General features: G+C 30.4%; 1 protein-coding gene across 1 annotated transcript; it reads right to left on the minus strand.

Moving 5' to 3' along the window:
* Window positions 1–918: 918 nt before the first annotated feature.
* Window positions 919–4,307, minus strand: LOC107425443 (uncharacterized). Its single transcript, XM_048479774.2, has 2 exons — window positions 3,031–4,307; window positions 919–2,833 (listed from the first exon to the last, which is right to left on the minus strand). Exon 1 carries the CDS (start codon window positions 4,193–4,195, stop codon window positions 3,032–3,034), a length of 1,164 nt encoding a protein of 387 aa, XP_048335731.2. The 5' UTR covers window positions 4,196–4,307; the 3' UTR covers window positions 919–2,833; window position 3,031.
* Window positions 4,308–21,292: the final 16,985 nt, after the last annotated feature.

Below are 21,292 nucleotides of genomic sequence, written 5' to 3' on the forward strand. Positions count from 1 at the left end.
TTCTTAGTTTCCCTAACGTCGAATTTATTTTATTAAATCTTACGTAAAAAATAATGTGATACTATCTTATTGTTTTTAATTTAATTATGTTATTGTTTAAGATACAAGGATTTAATTTTAAATTAATTATTGAATTGTTGTTGGAGGTCTAATAATTTTACTTGTTTGAACATTTACGATTATGAACTAAAAGATGTTGCATGTTTATATATTATGACCGAAGATGATTTGATATTATAATTTCATCTTTTTTTTTTCTTTAAAAAAAATAAACAACCTTTTATTTTTATTTTTTAAATTAATTTCATATATATATATATATATATATATATATACATGGACAATTAATTTACAAGTTATATTTAAGAAACATATGACAAAAGATATTAAATTTTGAAATATGACAATTTATGCACCTTCAAGCCAAAATTTTGACACGCCTTTCAGACCAGATGTTGGTGTTCCAAATCCAATCGCGAAATGTTGGCCGATGTTTTTCTTTTAAATATTTAATTTGAAAGGGTAAGTTTTATATTATGCAAATAACCAAAAAAATGCATCCTTCTGCCTTCATAACATTTGTCTTAATTCAAATTTCCATGCTTTTATAATATTTTACAATGTAATATTGTTGGGGATAACACTATAGCTACCAAAAATAAATAAATAAATAACACTATAGCTACCCCCAAAAAAAAAAAAAAAAAAAAAAAAAAACCTTATCTACTAACTCTTTGCAAGATATACTTTCAGTCAGGAAAAAAAAAAAAAAAAACGCAATAGATATATTATTATTTTTGTTTTATTTACTAGTATTAAAATTTTTATATCTATTTTATATTGATATAAAAATAATGATAAGTAATCTAATACAAACCAATAAATATATCTATATTATTCACCATATAAGTAATCTAATACAAACCAATAAATATATCTATATTATTCACCATATCATTTCATAAACAAATTTGATAAGTAATTTGGTGGTATTATTGATGGGCTAAATAATAAAATTTACGCCTATAGCTATAGCATTATACTATTGCTAATCTCCCTCGGGGTATAATTGATTGCAAGAATGTCACAAAAGTGACCTTCAATACATCTCTTGGTTTTTACCATATCCGAGACCAGGAGCACAATAACATTGTTATCCCACTTTGGTATAAAAGATTTGAGAGAGAGAGATATTCATATAAAACTTATAAAATATATCTAACGGGTAGGCACTTTGAAGAATCTCTCTCTACAAAGAAGTCCAACTTGAAAAGGATCCGCATGGAATCATGGACCAAAAACCCGTTTTGAAAACGGAATTGGAAATGTTTAATGAGTGAGAGAGGAAGTACTTTGCAAAATAAGCAGCGGCACAAAGAAACAGAAAACAGAGAATAATGATGAAATAGGTTGTTAACTAGTTCAGTAAGCAGTAGTAGGTCTTGGGAGAACCGAACTTAATTCAGTAGAGACTTGAACGCTAATGAAGATTCCAGTGAAAACAAAATCCAAAAGCAACACAGATAAAAAAAAATAAAAATAAAATAAAATAAAAATAAAATAAAAAAAAACATATGAAAACAAGAATTTGGTTAAACAATATTTTATTAAAAGAAGTTCATTTTGGTAGTTAAAAGAAAAACATATCACCACGTAAATGGAGACGATAGACCCTCTTGTAAGTCCTAAAATGACCAGTAGGGCTAGATACCAATCTCCTTTAAATTTGTCACACTAGTTCGGCATGCACTTAATATCCACGGATTTTAGTTGAATAATAAATATTCTAAATTCCCAAGCATAACAATTTCACCTCCATAAAAGGGCAGCAACCCATGGAGGCACCATTGTTGCACTCAATGAAATAATCCCAAATAACAACAAATATAAATCCCATATAAACTTTCTAATGATTATTCATGACTAGTTCAAAAGGAAGGTTTCTGAAAGTTGTTCCAGGAAGGGAGGGAGGCAGGAAGACACCACTCTTGCACTCAATATTAATCCAAAAAAGCCAACAATATATATCCTACATAAACTTCCCATTGATTATCCATAACTAGTTCAAAAGGAAGGCTTCCAAAAGTTGTACTGGGGAGAGAGAGAGACAGTGTGTAGTTCAAATGGGCATGCTCATCAAACAGAGCACTTAATGTCATAGAGCAACAACATAAAACAATTTGTTTATATCGGGGCCACAAAAGATAAAACAACAAATCAAAATATTATTGTTTCTGGTGCCAAAAAACTTTAGTGAATGGAAAGTAACGATCCTGGTTTTTTGACTTGTCAAGGCATGAATATTCGCACTCGTAAGAAGGGGATATCAGGTGTTTGTTTTTCTTATTTCATCTTTTCTAGAGAATAAAGGTGGTAATTTGGAACCTTGAAAAACAATAGTTGGTTTGTTGGATGGATCACCATTTTACCATTAAACAATCCATCAACCATGAAGTTCAAGCAGTTGCATTGAACTTCATATTAGGTACTATTGATAACAGACAAGGTTATTACAGTTAAGGAAGGCACTCTCATTCTACACAAGCTACATTAAAATCAAGTCTACAAAACTAGAGCTTCGGGTACATTTTCTTCTACCGCCTTAAACAAAACTGCCTTTTCTTCCACGATAAATATATTTTGCATAATAATCACTTTACAAATGTAAAAGGAAAATAATTGCCAAATTGAAATGGAAATCAGAACCAGCAAGACCTGAAGAAGCCAGCAAAATTTAAAATTCATATCGCAGTAGAAGAAGCAGCTATTCTATAATACCTTAGGTTCCAAGTCCAAAAAGCAAGTGCTTGAATACAACATAGCAGCACTTAAGCTGATCAAATTACCACGAAGAAGCACGTCAATATCAGAATTAAATCATCAACAAAACTGGATTCTACAAAAACCTTCTATTTACTATCAAATAGTGTTTTTTTTTTTTTTTTTTTTCCCAAATGTGTGGCAAACAATGATGAATTAGCTTAAACTTATAAATTAATTGAAAAAAAAAATTGAAACAAAATAAACTACCTCATATCCGAGTACAAGAAGAATCGAAATCATCAGGAGCAACCCGAGCAATCCAGTTACTGAGCGTCCTTTTAATATCCGAGTGATTAACATAAGCTAATTCATACATACTACACAAATTTACCACAATGGTTTCGTTCAAAGCCACTGTAGGAACCCTTTCGAGAGCATTTTCCAAAACCTTGATTGAATCCGACAAATCCCGCAGATACATCAAGCAAAGAGCTTTGTTATTCAGAGCCACAACGTCGCTGTGATCCCTCTCAATGCACTTCTCGTACTCCCTCACCGCCGATACATAGTCTTTGCCCACCATGTAAACCAACGCCTTGTTTCTATTCACAAGGTTCATGAACTGGATCTCGTTCAAAGACCCCTCGTTCTTCTCGAACGAAACCTCCATTAAACCCTCGACCCGATTGAACGAGCTCTTTGCACCTTCCAAATCCCCAATCTGCATCTGTATGTAACCCAGCTTCGAAACCAAAATTGGGTCCCCGGGATCTCGGCTAAGCAATTCCTTGATCAAGCTCAAACATACAGAGAATTCCTTGCTGTTTAGGTGAAGCCCAATAATGGAATTTACCACGAAAACCTCCCTCTTCTTCCACACGCTCACCGAGACACTCAGATCCGACCCAACATTCTCTTTCTCCTTCTCCTTCACCTTTGTCCGTACGAAATCGAGCAGAAAGTAGAAGCGGTCCAACCCATCTTGCCGATTGCCCAATTTGATCGGGATCAAAGCGTGGAGCCACCGGAGCGAGAAAGGGACCATGGACCCTACCCGGTTCGGGTAAACGTTCGGGTACGATTCGTAGTGGTAGTGAGAGCCGTCGAGGTCTTCGAGGGAGTCGAGCTCGGTAGAAGCTTCGGTGAAACGGCGTAGTTTGGTGAGGGCGAGGACGTTGTAGGAGAGGTAGGTGAGGTGGTCGTGGGGCTTTTGGAGGAGAGAGAGAGATCGGGCGCGGGCGACCTTGTCGATGACGGACCTCCATGAACCGCGACTGGCTAGGTCCTGGAGAGAAGCGAGCTCGTGGGTCAGATCGTTGAGAGAGCCGAACTGGTCCCTTAACGGATCGGTGGAGAGCGTGATGGTTTCGAGGTCCGGTGGGGTTAGGTTTTCGGGGGACCGAGTCTGCGAATCGGGTGAGTCGGAACTCATTTTCTTAACTCGCCGGAGGTTCAGAGGCCGTCGTCGTATGGGTTTGTAAGGATTGCCTGCAAATACGATGATTTTACTTGCAAGACGGATTACACTTCATCTAGTGTACTGTTCATCTTGTGGGTCCATGTGCAGATCATCTAACGGCTTGGATTATATATTATAAAATCGATTTTTTTTTTTTTTTACACTCGGAAACATGTATATATTTTTTTTTCCTTCTATAAAAATGAACATTTTTTTGGCAAATAGTTTTTTAGGATTTTTTTAAGATAAAACATATTTTTGGCAAATAAAATGAACAAAGTAAAATGAACAAGTACAAATAAACATTTTTTAGGATAAAACAATTTGATCACTAATCCTCTTTTCGTTTTTCTTCAATGTTTATTTGTACTTGTTTATTTTACTTTGTTCAATGTATATATCTATATATATATTTCTGATTCAAATTTTTATTGAAAAAATAGTTTTTTATCATTCGTTTAATTGAACATCTATGAATTGGATTGGAAAAAGAAAAAAGAAGAAGAAAGAAGTGAGATCATAATATTCCCTAATATCTCATTATATATTGACAGAGCAATATATCATTTAGGGTTAAATAACTATTATACGTTTTGCATTTTATATTCTAAATTTTAGAAAATGTTATATTGTCTCTATCACTCTGGTCCAATTTTTTTAATTTTATCTTATAAACTTTGCAAAATTAAACACATAAACCAGTTAAAAATGAAAAAATAATAATAAAATAAAAAATAATTTTCAAAAAAAGTGATATTTATTGTACATGATTAATTTCATGAAATTTATTGATTGAAAAAGCATAATTCAACTAAAGTGACCCAAAAATAGTAAATAAATTGAAATCTGCAGTTTATAACAACTAATATATATATATATATATAATCTTTTTGTACAATCTTATTAAAATCATGTACAGTATTGTTTGGTAGGAAAAAAGTGTGAAAAGGTGGAAGAATAGAAAAAATGAAAAAATAAAATATGTACTAATATCGTGCAGATTATCTGCATATAAACTGCATCAAAAGTAGATGTTTTTGAAAAAAAAAAATATAAGTTTTTGGTGCAGTCTGCACATAAATGATTTGCATCGTAGAATTACTCTATATTTGTGTGTATATGTATGTATATATATATATATATATTTATATATCTTATTTGATGCCGAAGAGAAAAAGATAAGGTTGGTTTGGAAAGTGTAAAATTAAAAAGGAAATTGATTTCCATAATTTAATTTTTTTGGAATTAATTTTTTGATAATTAATTTATCTCTTGCTATGTTTAATAAGTAATAAAAAAATTAGAATTTGTAAGTAATTAAATTTAATATTGTATAATAAATTAAGAACAAATAAATATTTTTAAAAAATTCAAAAATTATTTCTCAAATTTTCAAAATAATACTTTTAACAATAAATAATTTTTCTACATATTTTTCCATATTGATAGAAATCTAATTATTTTAATCCAGACTTTTCTGATTCACAATAGATATCCAAACGAAAAAATATTATCACTTTTTCAAAAAAATTAGATTACCACTAATTTTACCATATGTAAACAAGCCATAAAAAAAAAAAAAAATGATCGAGGTTCTTTTGAATCCGTTGAACTACTCTTTCAAAAAATAATTGCATAATATTTACCAATATTTTCAATTAAGATAAAGAATGATCATAAGATAGAAAAAGAAATTATCCCACATCAATTAAGAGAAAAAAAATGAATTTTTGGAAATATAAAATAAAGCATTTATTTCATGTTGGGAAAATAAAAAATTTATAGGTGGCTTCTCTATTTTATGTTCAAGCTTTTTTTGTCATTTGAAAAGATCTCAACATTTATTATATCCTTCTACATTAAAATATTTCTTTTTAATTTTAATTTAAGTTGTTCTTTGTTATAGAGCAAACCTTCTACCATCTATAATTTAGTTATTATTTTCTAATTTTTGTGCTGACCTTTAAGTAATGGGTTTTAAATATTTAATTTTCTAGTTTTTTTTTTAATCGATTAAAATCCTTTAATTATTAAAGTATTAGAATATTTAAATTAAAACTTTGAAATTGTTTGTTTTTCTTGCAATTCAATAATCTCTATATTCTACCTTTAAAATTGTTTGTTTTCTAGAATGCAATATAATCGTGTGATTTTTATTATTGTTATTATTATTATCTACTATTTCTTTCAATTAGGAAAGTGTCAAGCCCGCACACTTAAAATGTCTAATGTTGGAAATTACTTCCGACACATAAGCAATCTTGATTATATAAATTGACATTCTTATTAACTTCTTAATTCAAACAAAAATTACATAAGCAAGTTTGTTTATTTGTATTAACATTTTTATTAACTTCTTAATACAAATTAATATGACATGATTTGTAACTATGAAATAATAATTTAACCATAAGAAAAATAAAAAATTTCCCTTGCTCATTTTGAGTTCTATTTTCTTTCACAATTTTCAATTTTTATTTTAGAACTGTTTCATTCTCTTATCTATTCCATGTCAAGCAAGCGTTTAAGATAAATGAATGAAGTATTTACTTGCAACTGAAGACGAATAAAGGCCTTCCATGAAAGCCATAGAGAGTCTTCATAACGCATCCCAGCAGAGCAAATTTACCAGAAAAAAAGGAAAAAAGAAAAAAAAAATAAAAATAATAGAGTTGAGCAATTTCTACTTCGTAACAAATTGCTATGGTCACGAGTCCCAAGCCCACTTATTTCTTTTGCCGGAGAAAATGAGTTCATTGAATCAAAAATGTCAAGGCCCAAAATCAGGAGATAGGGAGTCCTGATTGATACAAATATAAAGTCTTGGGACACAAAAAATGGATCAAAAGGCCCACTTAAAAACAATACCAAAGCTGGGGCAAATTTTCAGTACTTCCGGAATACCAAATAATTATTGTATCTGGAGAGTTCGGTACCTCTGCAAAGTTGCAAGTGATGTTTCGTCCTTTTTTTTTTTTTTTTTTTTTTGAGGAAAAAAAAATAAAATTCTTTGAGTTTTACGGTAATTTTAGACTATTATGGGTGTGTATAGAATTCCAATAGGATCTCAATCCTTAATTCTTTTTTCCTGTATTTATCCATATTCACCATTAATATACTTTTACCTTGTTTAAAAACAGAAAATTTAATTGATAAATCTTTTCATTCATTTTTCTACCTATTTTGTTGCCAAAAAAGTTGTGTTTTTGACATATTTTATTAATATAAGCAATTAGTTTGATGATATCCCATCAATTTTGCTAAATTCCAATATTTTTTTATCATTTACAATAATTTTTTTCCTACTCGTTTAGGTGTTTCTCATAACTTTCTAAACATTAATGTAAATGATTTACCAATTGATATAATTTCATTTGATCTAATAAAAAAAATTTAAATAAGTGGCAATTTGAAATTATGCTAAAGTTTTATTTTTTTAAAAAAATAAACGTCACCTTTATTAGGCAAAACCATAAATATCATCCTAAATAATAGGGTTCAATCAATTAGAGCATGAGCTGCTCTATTAGAGACACCAAGAAGCATAAGTATAGTGAGTAGTGACTTAACCTCATCAACTAGAAAACATTCACTTCCTATATAAATTTTTGAGTCATTAATAAGCCTAATAGCTTATTTGCAATCACTTACCACCTCCCGACCAGTAAAACCAAACTTAAAACATGTTTGAATACCCTCACAAATGATCATTAATCCGGTAGCCAAAGAAGAATGTGAAAGAAAGAAAGGCTTAGATATTGCTTCCTTTAATTGATCTTGATGATCTCGAATTAGTAGCCTAAGAGCATTCAAAGGGACTCTTTAAGATAAAATAGTATATTCTTTATAATAAAAAATATTTTTTAAAATAAATAGTAAAATTTAAAAATGCTCTCCAATAAATTTTTTATTTAAATTTTTATTTTTTTTATAAATATTTATTATTTTACTTGTCGCATCTCTCTTTTATATGAGTTATCTATTTTTTTAAATATTATAATAATGACATAGAAAAATGTGTTATATTCAATTAAATAAATATAATATTAAAATAAAAAATAATTTTGGCTCTCTACGTTTAAAAAACAGAACTAATTTTTTATGTTAAAAAATCAAAATAAAGAGTTATTAAAGCTTTTTTATTAAATGTTATCTTTTTTTAAAAAAAAAATACCATATTTAAAAAATCTCTGAAGAATGCTCTAACACCCACAACCCAATTCTCCAAAGATAAAGCTCCATCTACATTCACCTTAAGCTGACCCATCAGTGAAGGCAACCATCGGGTATGAACAAACATTATACTAGAGTTGAGGTGGCGATTGCTTCATACACAAGTGACAAAGTTGGGGATACCTAGTTGGAATCCATCTGTTTATGGATTAGGTTAGGCCCATATCACTTTACGGCCTCTGAACTTTTCAAAATCCTTTATTGGGTTTTTTTCATATAAACCTCTAAAAAGATTCTAATTTAAACAGTATGAGTCTTTTTTTTTTTTTTAATTTAACATGTTAAATATTTTGTAGCTGGAAATTTTTTTACATCTTTAAATTAATCATAAGCAATGTGACTATGAACAAACATATGTTGATAGAACAAGAGCCAAATAAATTCCTCATTGAACAAACTACAAAGAGATATTTTGGCCGTGAAAAAAAAAAAAAAAAGTATGATCATTTGCCCTTTAGAAAGGTACCCCATCCAATTGTTCCCACCAAAAAAAAAAAAAAAAAAAAGATAAAATAAAATAAATTGGCTGACTATTGACTGTGTGGATGTAGATCAAACGAGACTCATTTGCTTTCGCATGCATGGTAAACAAGCCAGTTAGACAACCAAAGTAGACAGCTTCAAGTTGTGCTCATATTTAAAGCTATAACATGTGGCTTTTTTTGTGTGGGTGGTTGACATATTTTTGTACTATCATGATCATAACCGAGTAGAACTAAAAAAAGTTGAAGAAAGAGTGTTCAAGAACAAGAAAATTACGTCTTGATTTGGATTGGATCCCGATGAAACAATACATGAGAAGTTAATCGAATAAGTTTAATGAATTTTTTTTATTTATGAGTTTTCAATTATATAAATTAAAGCATGTCAAAACTCATCTTTTTTGAAACATGAAAGAAAAAGCTCCTTCATTTCAAGTTAAAAAAAGCCTGTTATAAATATAAAGAAAGAAAGGTATAATGTTAATTAAAGGGCTTTGTGTTGTCCCACGTAGTGAAATTGATACCGAACAAGATAGAATTATTTTTTATAGATATTCATATGATTTTAACGAATAAAATGAACATCTATTCATGTATTTAAAGTTTACTATATATATTTGAAGGAAAAAAAAAAAAAAAAAGAGTTCCATATCTATACTTTGTTATCCTTCTAATTTCATGATAAAAAATATATATATATATATATATATTTTACTGAGCTCTTTAATTTTCAACTTATTCAATATAGTATTAAACCCAAAGTTGATAACTCCCATCGTCATCATTGATAACTTCCATCAAATTGAATAGATTCAGATAACAAAATGTATTAATTTAAAAAAAAAAAAAAATTTGCCATTGGCCATAAAAGTGTAGATTGTTGTGTACATGTAGAAAATGACCTAGCTAATACCTTTATCTAGACAAATTGGAATTTACCTTCATTGGAAAAAAATTAATTGTACTATAATATTTTTTATTTTTAGAATTTTATAATTTAGGTCTTAAACTTTTAAAAATAATGACTTAAACAGTTAAATTTTTTTTTTCTTTAATTTGTTGCATATGGATTTAATCCTCCAATTTGACAAATGGATGGATAGCGGTTCTATCCATGTGATGTATAAAAAAAACCCTATCCCTCAACCTTGTCCATGTGAACAAATCCATTATAAATCTGTTTGTCAAATTGAAATTTGATCAATTTGTAATAAATTGAAAATTTAAATATTTATATATCTATTTTTGAAAATTAAAAAATTAATCATAAAATTTTGAAAATAAAAAATATCAAAGTCTGAAGACAAAGATTGAGAGAAGTAGCACAGACCAAATACCTGCATCCCACAGATTTCATATATTTTGAATTTATTTCCTTTTCATAATTTATTATTGGTCTATTTTGGGAGATAGTGTGGGCATGATATTGAACAAGTTGGATAAAGAAACAAAGAAAACAAATGGGAATCTATTCTACGCTGGCATCCTTGCCGATCTTTCATTTTTCCTCTTTCGACGTGGTAACTCACGTGCATCAGAAATCTCACATGATAGGATTCTAGATAGTGTGTCCCACTCACAATGGATAGCTGTTTCACTTAGGTTATGTTCAGCTGTGGCACTAGATTGTGTTCAGCCAACAGGTTTTGAATTGTCTTGCCTATCTGATAACAATGAATGCACCGCCATGCTCTTGTATTTATTCATCCTCGGTTCTTGAGAATAATATAGCACAGTTTATTTTATTCATACTTGTCCCTGTGATTTCACAACACAAGTAGTCTTTTTTTTACACTTTTTTTTTTTTTTCGTGGACTACAACTGTATTTTTACACCTTTATCTCATTCTTCACGTGAAAAGTCGACGCGATATGCTGGAAAAGTATTGACTTAGGTACTTCAAATAAACCAAATTAATCAATATTTTTAATAAGTGATTCCATACGAAGTGTAGCCATAAAGAAATGCTTATCCTTTTGCTAAATAATATCAATAAAAAATTATTTTTAAAATTACTATCTTTAGATTGTTGCATAAAATTGTTTTTATATATGTAATTATATATCCTTATTATTTAATTTTGAGATTGTAAGAATTCGATTTCTTGCACAATTAATCTATAATCCTTTAACACTATTTATCTTACCTATAATCTTTATTTTTTACTGTTTAGATTCGAATTTATGATAAAACAACAATATCGATAATTAAAAAAAATATATATTAAAAAAAAAATAATAAAAATCTAGAAAAAAAAAACTAATTTAATTAAATACCATGTCAAAATAGGATTGTCAATTGGTAACCAGTTGGCAGCCTTTCCAGACCACCTCAAAGCAAGTTTTATTTTGCCAATCGACAGACGTTTTCCAACTCATTAATTATCACGTAATTCCCTATCATTTTTTCCCCTAATTTTCTAAACCTTTCATCAAAATCCATTTTCAAAATAATATTATATCTAGTTGGTTCAGGTGCTGTAATGTGGCTACCTGGATTCAATACTTCTAACCGCTAAACTGTTGAAAGTTTCATAATTTTATTTAAAATTTTACAATAATTAACTCTGATTTGCCGCAAAATGCCACGGTTATAAATACGAATAAATTCCTCTCTTGAAATATTTATGTAGTCTGCAAACTTGGAAGAAACATAGTAAGAGATCAAGCATATCGGTTAGAGAGATATTGGTTTTTTTTATTTTTCGTTTTCCTTCATCATGTAAATATAATATAATTTTTTCATATAATATTAATTATATTATATATAAATATATTCATATAGGTAAGATTTTCAAGTGAAAAAACATTTCTTGTCCCATCATACACGAATTTTAATATTCCACAAATAATTGCGTCATCATTATAAATACTACCACGCTATGTGTGAGAATTTTTGTCGTCCTCAAAAAAACAAATATTTTAGACATATCCGTTGAATTAATATTTAAACAAAATTGCTACTTTTGAAAGGACCCAAGATATTCTTTTCCTTTATATTTGGCCGTGCAAATAAAAAATGAACGGTATACCTTTTGCTCGAAGATCACTCCCGGCCAGTAATTTTGAAACAGAAAAGCAGAAGACTTCTACTAATTAATTTGCCTTGAATTAATGAATTAGATTCTTTTCCATAAAACTTTAAAACATACACTTAGCTTTGTTTGGTAAAATTTTTTTTTGGTTTAAAAGCTCTAGAGAGCTAAAAGCTTTTTTATAAAAAAATAAAAATATTTGATAAAAATTAATAAGTTTTTATTGATTAAAAAATAAAAATTTTTAAATTATTTTAAAAAAGTCCAAATTTTAAGCTTTTCTGAAAAAATTGTTTTTTTTATTTTATATGAAAATTTAATTAGCATTCAATACAACTGAATAAACATTTAATATAGTTTTTTTATTTACAACAAAATATTTATTAGTTTTTTAATAAAAATCTTTTTCAAAAAAATCTATTATACAAAACTTTACAAACTAAAATCCTATTTTTATCAATTTTACCAAAGAGATCGGTATCTTAATAATATTCCATTAAAAAAAACTTATAAAATAATAAAATAGGGATATTTGGCTACATGTCGGTGTCCTTTCTAAATATAATGGGATGTGCAAGCTTTCCACGCCTAAAGATAGTATTGAATTATAAAAGTAAAAAACGTACAGCAGAGATCTCCATATATACTCAAAAAACGTTCCTGATATTTCCAACCTATATTAAAAGTCAAGGAGATATAAAATTCAACGTGTATGATTAATTGTCTATCAAATCTCAATAATGCCATATATTCTTAGATTCTAAACCATACCCACAAAGCAAAAATATTCTTAGATTCTAAACCATACCCACAAAGCAAAAATATGTAACAAAACTAAATGATGACCAAATTGATGATTTACCAAATGACGTATGAATATATTATTGATTTAAAAATTAATATAAGTTAAATATGAGTAAATCTTTAAATAACTTTGTTAAATAGTCTATTGACGGCAGAAATTACTTATATAACAACAATATAAATAAAAAAAACACATGATTAATTTTACGTGCTTCAGTTTTCATTCTAGTGTTAATCTATGTGCATTAAAAAAAATAAAAAAAGTTTGCATCGACGATCACATTTTCGATAATATCTACCAAATTTTCTATAATATCTACCAAATTTTCGATATTTTTTTATAATTTCCATGAAAGTTTCTTCTACACATGATTAATTTTTTTTTTTTTTGATGAATGATTAAAATTTCATTTTCGCATGTTGAAATATCAAATGTATATGTATATATTTGGTTATAGAAAATGATATGTTGAAAATATTGTGGCTATGGTTTAAGAAATTGAGAATTTCCACGAAATTTTTGTTTTTCCAACATATAGAAAAAAAATTTAAATATTATTTCAAAACAGATATAATTTCTATAATATCAACCAAATTTTTGATATTTTTTCATAATTTTCAAGAAAATTTCTTTTACACATGATTTTTCTTTTTTGTTTTTTTTGATGAATGATTAAAATTTTCATTCACGCTTGTTGAAATGTCAAATATATATATATATATATATATATATATATATATATGTATGTATGTATGTATATAGATATTTGTTTACAGAAAATGACATGTTGAAAATATTGTAGTTATGTTCTAGAAAATTGATAATTTCCATGAAATTTTTGTTTTCCCAACATATAGAAAGGAAATTTAGATCTCATTTGAAAACAGATACCAAATATTCAATATTTCTTCTTAATTTTTATAAAATTTTCCATCAAAATATCTACATCAAATTATTAACAATTTGGTTAAAAAATTCAAAATTTCCATTAATTTTCAAAATTCCAATAAAATTTCCATAAAAATTTTCAAAATATCTATGAAATTTAAACTTTTTAAAAAAAATTTTATCAAAAAATATTATAAATATTATTGATGTTTTAAGAACTTTTAGCTTTTTTTATTTTACCTTTTAATTATCTCTCAAAATTTATTGATATAAGTAAAATAATGTCAATTGAATTGAATAACCTTGATAGATTTTATTAAATGATAAGATATCTATATACTTTGTCGTAGAGTTTATATGGAGAGGATTCATTAAAATCATATAATTACAGGTTAATAATTGACTATACAAGAATAGAGAATAATAACAGCGAAATACAATATTATGAAGAATCGATATTGATATTTTCATTAATATCCTTTAATACAAGGTCCATATTATTCACATATTAAAAATTATATGCAAATCATCAAAGAGATATATTTTTTAGGATTTGTTTGGTACATTTTCAAATAAAGGAATAGATATTCTATCTAGAATAGTTATTCCCTCATTTGAGCCTTTGGATAACATTAAAACCAAAAATTTAAAAATTTTATTTATTAATCATTGGGTTTTTACGAGGTTCACTTTGCCTAAATAGGATTTTAATATGTTACTAAAATCATACTTGACCACTTTTTGAATTTTAAATTCTAACCTTTATTGTGATCTAATGGTCATTGAAGATAGACCTTAATTTAATAATATACGGTGGATCTTACTTGAGATTAACTAGTCTTTACCATATTTAAAATATATTTAAAAGGATATTGTCATTACAAGTCCTTAAATTGTATAGGTTGTAATACTTTGTACCCTAAACTAATTTTTTTGATAATTACATCCCTAAACTTGTTATATAAGTGCACCATTAGGACAAACTTCAAATTTCATTAACAAAATATGCACCTGGACTCACATACCCCTCGTATAAGGGCATTCAAGGTTTTCCCACTCAATAACTGCATCATAAACTTTTGCTTGTTAAATCACCAATCAAACTTGACTGATTAGAGTCCTTCAATCAAATACAATGAAAAATCACTAAACTTGTTACATAAGTGCACCATTAGGACAGATTTCAAATTTCATTTACAAAACGCACTTGGACTCACGTGGCCCTCATATAAAGGCATTCAAGGTTTTTCCACTCAATAACTACGCATCATAAATTTTTGCTTGTTAAATCACTAATCAAACTTGATCGACTAGAGTCCTTCAATCAAACACAATGCAAAACTCACCAGATTTGTCCAAAGTTTGAAAGAAACTAACCAATTTTGAGTCTTTGATAGTGATTATGTTAATGGACTTTTATGTTTTTCAATTTAAATTTTCTCAGTCATGTTCTTTGTCAAAATCTTAGAAACTGAATTGCATCAATGATATGGAAGAATCTAAGCTATGTTTAAGTACCTTTCAATCAAACACAATTTAAAACCCACCAGATTTGTCCAAAGTTTGAACGAAACTAACCAATTTTGAGTCTTTGATAATGATTATGTTAATGGACTTCTATGTTTTTCAATTTAATTTTTATCATTCATGTTCTTTGTCAAAATCTCAGAAACTGAATTGCATCAAATATATGGAAGAATCTAAGCTATGTTAAGTACCTTTCAATTTCGTGCTACTTAGCAAAGATGGTTCACAATGAACTGTGCAAGGGAGAAACTCAAAATGATGAGTTGCTTTGAGCAACTTGTAGACATTGATGGCTAGAGCAATGGCTTTTAAACCGCCATCCATCTGAGAATAAATATACTCTATTTCATGCTGTCAGGTCCATTCCTTAGACCCAAAAAACAAAAAACTCACCAATTCCAACTTCAAAAGAAATATATAGAAAAAAGAAAAAGTCTACCGATCAATGATATAACAAAACCAACTAGAAAGATTTATCCGATTTGCTCTAAATCTTCTCTTTCATTTTTTCATTTTGTTGGGGGATTATATGAAGAAGAAGAGAAATAAAAAAAATATAAAAGATCTTCAATGCCCTAATAGAATGGGCATGTAAAAGGTCACATGCATATTGTCATGTTCCCATTCTTTGGAATAAGCAAAGGTGGATCATGCAATGCTTACTATTCCCTTGCGGGTAGTATGTCGACCGCTAATGTCCCTCATAAGGAAATAATACACACGATATTAGTATTGTACAAGCACCAAGCAAATAATAAAGTAAATAATAATAATTGTTATTGAAAAAGATAAGCACACACGGTAGCAAAGGGACTGAATAAAATGCATTCGGCTTATTAAATCCCGGTAGAGAGAACAACAGAGAGGTTAAAAGTATGCATTAAAAGTTCTCACCTGTGCTGGTGGTCTATTCCAATACTTTGCTGACTAGCTATCCCCCTCTAAAGAGCTTATTTAGCCCTTTTTACCATGATAGGAAGAAACATCAAAATACGCAAGGAATCATAATGATATTATTTCTTATAACATAAAATATAAATCAAAGCAAATGACCATGGGCTTGACTAATGAACTTAGATGAACTTTAGCTTAGTGATTACAATCAAAATACAAGGTCACATTACTCTTACATCTTGCCCCACTCAATCTATCAACGTCTTTGATGACGTGATCACTTTTAAATTCTTATATCATATACTTACAGGATGCTAAGTTATCCTCATTCTCCTAATTGATCTCTTCGTCTTTTAGTCTGTTCCACTTGACGAGGTACTCCTGTACTGGATGTAGATAGATGTATCTAAATTTGTCGGCTAGGATCTTCTCTGCTTCCTCCAGCATCTTCTGTAGGTTGATGTTGATGTCAGCTTTGACTAGTTTTAGTGTGCTTAATCTTCACTATCCAGGTGATATGGCTTGAAGTTGCTGTTGTGAAACATTGAGAGCACTTTCATCCATTTTAGAGTCCCCATTTTACATGAGGCTCTTCTGACTTTGGTGATTATTAGCATTGGGCCTTCATACTTCCTCATTAATCTAAGGTCTCTATCTTGTAGCCAACAAAATTGTTCTCGCGTCAAGTTTACCATCACCATATTTTCAACATTGAATTTCAATGGCCTCCGCCCTTTATCTGTCAATTTCTTCATCTGACTGGCCACTTTATCCAAATAGACTTTAGCTGTCTCTATATTACTTGTCTATTCTTTTGTGAAAGCCCTTAGATTCCTACCCTGATGTTCACTTACTGTATGATGTAACATGGCTTCTGACCATTAACTATCTCGAATGGGTGTGTACTCATGTAAGAGCCATTTTGTGGATTAAAGTAGAATTGAACTACAGCGATGAGTTATGTCTAACTTTTTTGTTTGGAACTAACAAAGTGTCATAAGTACTCCTCCAACATGCCATTGAACCTTTCTGTCTGTCTGTCATTTGAGGATGATAACTGGAGAAAATATTTAAGCTGGGAGCTTAGAAGTTTGAACGGTTCCGACCAGAAAGACCCTATGAATTTGGCATCTTGATTGCTAACAATATGTTAGGGCACTCTTTAGTACTTTACTATAAACTTGAAGAATAGGCGAACTATCTCCTTAGCCATGTAATACTTTAAGGTTGGGATGAAAGTTGCATATTTTGAAAATCTGTTTACGACCACCAAAATACCAGAGTTTTCAATGTTTGGAAGGTTTATGATGAAGTCAAGCGACACACTCTCCCATGGATGAACAAGGATGAGAAGCAGCTCCAACAATCCTGGTTGCTTTTGTCTCTTCATTTTGTTTTGTTGATATATAAGACAAGTTTAAGCATAATCCATAACATCATCGCACATTTGTGGCTAATAGTATCCCTGTTTAATCAGTGCATATATTCTTTGCAATCTGAATATCTTGTCTATAGGGTATCATGCTATTCTCACAAAAACATCTTCTTTAAATCCCCAGACCTTGGAATAAACAATCTATTACCCTTCATCCAAAGTAGGCCATCTTCTTCCCAAATTGGCTTGTTTTTCTTTCTCTACACAATTTTATGATGTTTTGAGCATATGAATCTCCCTCTACATGCTGAATTATGAGTTTTAGCATCGAAGTACCCATAGTGTTAGCCTTCACGTTAGCTAGTATCCTTAACATTACGAGTTTCATCTTATGATTTAATGCATCAGCAACCTAATTGTTGTTCTCACCTTGTGTTGAAAGTGGAAGTCAAACTACATAATAAATTTGTGGCAATGAGCTTGCTTTGGAGTTAGTTTCGGCTATGTGAGAAAATGACTAATAGTTAAGTTGTCAGTTTTTATGATGTATCATGACCCCAATAGGTAGTGTCTCCATGTCCTTAAACAGTGAATCACAAAAGGCATTTCTTTAGAATTCCATTTTACCCCTGATAGCTTTCTACTTTCATAGGTGACTAGATGATCGTCTTAAAGTAAGACTCCACCCAAAGCAAAACCCGATACATCAGTTTGTATTTCAAATGGTTTTGTGACATCTGGAGGCGCCAAAACCTGCTCACTTATCATAGTTTCTTTAAAATCATCAAGCGCACCCTGACATTTGTTGCTCCATTCCCAGGCACATCCTTTTTAAATAATTCTGTTAAGGGTGTTACATTTTTTGAGTATCTTTTAACAAATCGACGATAGTAATTCGCCAATCCAAAAAAGGATTTAACTTTTTTGACATTGGTGGGAGTCTTCCATTTTTAAATGGCCTTAAAATTTTCTATATCCATGCTAATCTTCCCCTTTTCCATAATATGACCCAAAAATTTGATTCGTTTCTTAGCAAAAGCACATTTCTCCCTTTTCATAAACAGTTAATTTTCTCGAAAGCCTTTGAAACACAAGTTTAATATGCTCAATACACTCCTTAAGAGTAGAACTGAAGATCACAATATTGTCCAAATACACTACAATAAACTTGTCAAGGAAGTCTCAGAATACTTGATTCATGAGAGTGCAAAATGTCACTGATGCATTGGTCAACATAAATGGCATCATCAGGAACTCAAAAGCTTCGTATTCCATGATACAGATAGTTTTCTCCGTATCCTCTTTAGCAATTCTCATGTGGTAATATCTCAATCTCACATCTAATTTGGTAAATTACTTAGCACCACTAAGTTGATCAAATAAGTCGGCAATTAAAGGGATCAGATATTAGTTTAGCATGATGACCTTGTTCAATGCTTGATAGTCCACAAACAGGCGTAGACTTACATCTTTCTTATTCTGAAATAGCACTGGTGCATAGTATGGTACCTTCGAGGGTCTAAGAAACCTGGCTTCCAAAAGTTTTATTAACTACTTTTGCAATTCTGCCAGCTCTAGGAGAGCCATCCGATATGGTGGATTTTCTTGGAGTTTCACTCCAAGCATCAATTCAATTTTGTAGTCTATGTCTCATTGAGAAGAAAGGTTCATTGGTAAGTTAGATGACATTACATCTTCAAAAGATTTCAAAACTTCTATCACTTCGAGAGGGGTTGATTTATCGCTTTCACCTTCCTTTGCCACTATTAGTACTACGTAAGAAGGTTTTTTGCGTCTCAACCCTTTCTTAAATTAGAGTGCATATAAAAATTTAAAGTTACTCAGTCATTTTCTTTGCCCATGGACCATTCCAGTTTGATTTCCCATCATCAACAGGCTATTGGTAGCAGGAATGAGCATTGCTTTATTCTCCACTAGAAAATCCATGCCCAAGATGACATTGAAATCATCCATCAGAACCAAATCAAATCCACATAATCTTCACAAGATCTTAACTTTAGAAGTATTTGTCTTGCCCAACCCATCATAAGCAAGACTTTGGAGTCAACAATGTTTATTTGACCTGTATCTCTATGCAGTCTTAAGCCTAACGTCCTTACCTTATTTTTAAACAAAAGTTGTTTGTGGCATCTGTGTCCATTGTCACACTTTTCATGGCCTTCGCATTAATCACTACATCCACGATAATGAGACCTTTCTCGTCAATCTTCTTGGTCTGAACTACCTGCTTCTTAATAGCATTCAAAAATCTCAGTGCCTCCACTTGGGCACTGTCTTCTCTCTTTTTTACTATCTCCTCTCACTCTTCTACTGATTCATGTAAGAGAATAGAAGCCTGTAAAGCATTGAGGGCAGTTCTATGAGGACACTCGATAACTCTATGTGGACCACTACATAAAAAGTACATCATAGCTCTGGGTTTGATCCCGAAGGCATTGAATGTCTAAGATGGAATGTCTCTTGGATTCGGAGGTTTTCTGTTATCGCCTCTACTCAGTTTTTGAGATTGGTAGGCTTAAAAAACCTACTGATGTTGGTATTCGATGGAGAAGGTTAGGGTTTCTTGTTGCAAGGGCTTTTCGACATGTAGTCTATAAGTGTTCTGTTGCCCTTAGCATGGAGGATAGATCCTGCACCCTTTGACATTGAAGTTCCATCTTTGTTTAAGGTTTCAAACCTTCCATGAAGTAAAAGAGTTTGTCCTTTTCTGACATGTCACAAATACCTAGCATGAGTGCCGAGAAAGCCTTCACATAATTTCTCAATTGCCTGTTTGTCTTAACTTTCTCAAATATTGGTAGGCAATGTAGTCCACATTTTTAGGAAGAAATTGATTCTTGAGTTCCTTCTATAGTTGTTCCCATGTGTCGATGACATATATATTGTTTTAATGTCCTTATATTTGGACCACCATCACAATTTTGCATCGTTTGTTAAGTATATTGTGGTCATCATGACTTTCATTTCCTTGAATTTGGCCTCATCGTTTGAAAGTATTGTTTTATGCCAAATATAATGTTTTCGAGCTTTTTTGCATCGCTTGCACCTCCATGTGTTTGAGGTTCGGGCACTTTAAGTCGCCCATACTCCACTCCCGTTGAGGCGGCAGACTGGTTCTTCACTGCACGCATGGTAAGAGTTAGTCTGGTATTCATGTGCCCCCAACTTGATCTGGCCTATGATATGTGCATCCACAGTCCTAACAAACTTTCCGAGTTGCTGATCGATGGCATCAAACCACATTTGATTTATCATTTTCGACATCTGTGTGATTCGCCTCGCAAGGAGGCTCTGATACCAACTATCATAGTCCAACTCTTTAGAATAAGCAAAGGTGGACCATGCGGTGCTTACTAGCCCTTCGATGGTAATAAGCCATCCATTAATGTCCCTTATAAGCAAATAGCCTATACAATATTAGTATTGTGCAAGCACCAAGTAAGTAACAAAGTAAATAACAATAGTCGATATAGAAAAAAAAAAAAAAAAAAAAGCACACAAGGCAACATAAGGGCTGAATGAAATGCATTCGTTTTATTGAATCCCAATGGAGAGAACAACAGATAGGTTATAAGCATGCATTAAAAGTTCTTACCTATGTTGTGGTCTAGCCTAATACCTCACCGAGTAGTCACCCTCTCTAAAGAGCTTATTTAGCCATTTTTATCATGGTGGGAAAAAACATCAAAACATGTAAAGAATTATAATGTCACTATTTTTTACAACGCAAAATATATATCCAAGTAAGTGACCATAAGCTTCACTAGTGACTCTAAATGAACTTTAATTTGGTGATTACAACTAAAATACA

Source organism: Ziziphus jujuba, chromosome 7 (genome assembly GCF_031755915.1).
Source record: "Ziziphus jujuba cultivar Dongzao chromosome 7, ASM3175591v1".
Classification (NCBI taxonomy): Eukaryota; Viridiplantae; Streptophyta; class Magnoliopsida; order Rosales; family Rhamnaceae; genus Ziziphus; species Ziziphus jujuba.

What these genes read in the sequence shown, in the direction of transcription:
- LOC107425443 (XM_048479774.2), bottom strand. Translation starts at nt 4,195, where the DNA reads ATGAGTTCCGACTCACCCGATTCGCAGACTCGGTCCCCCGAAAACCTA.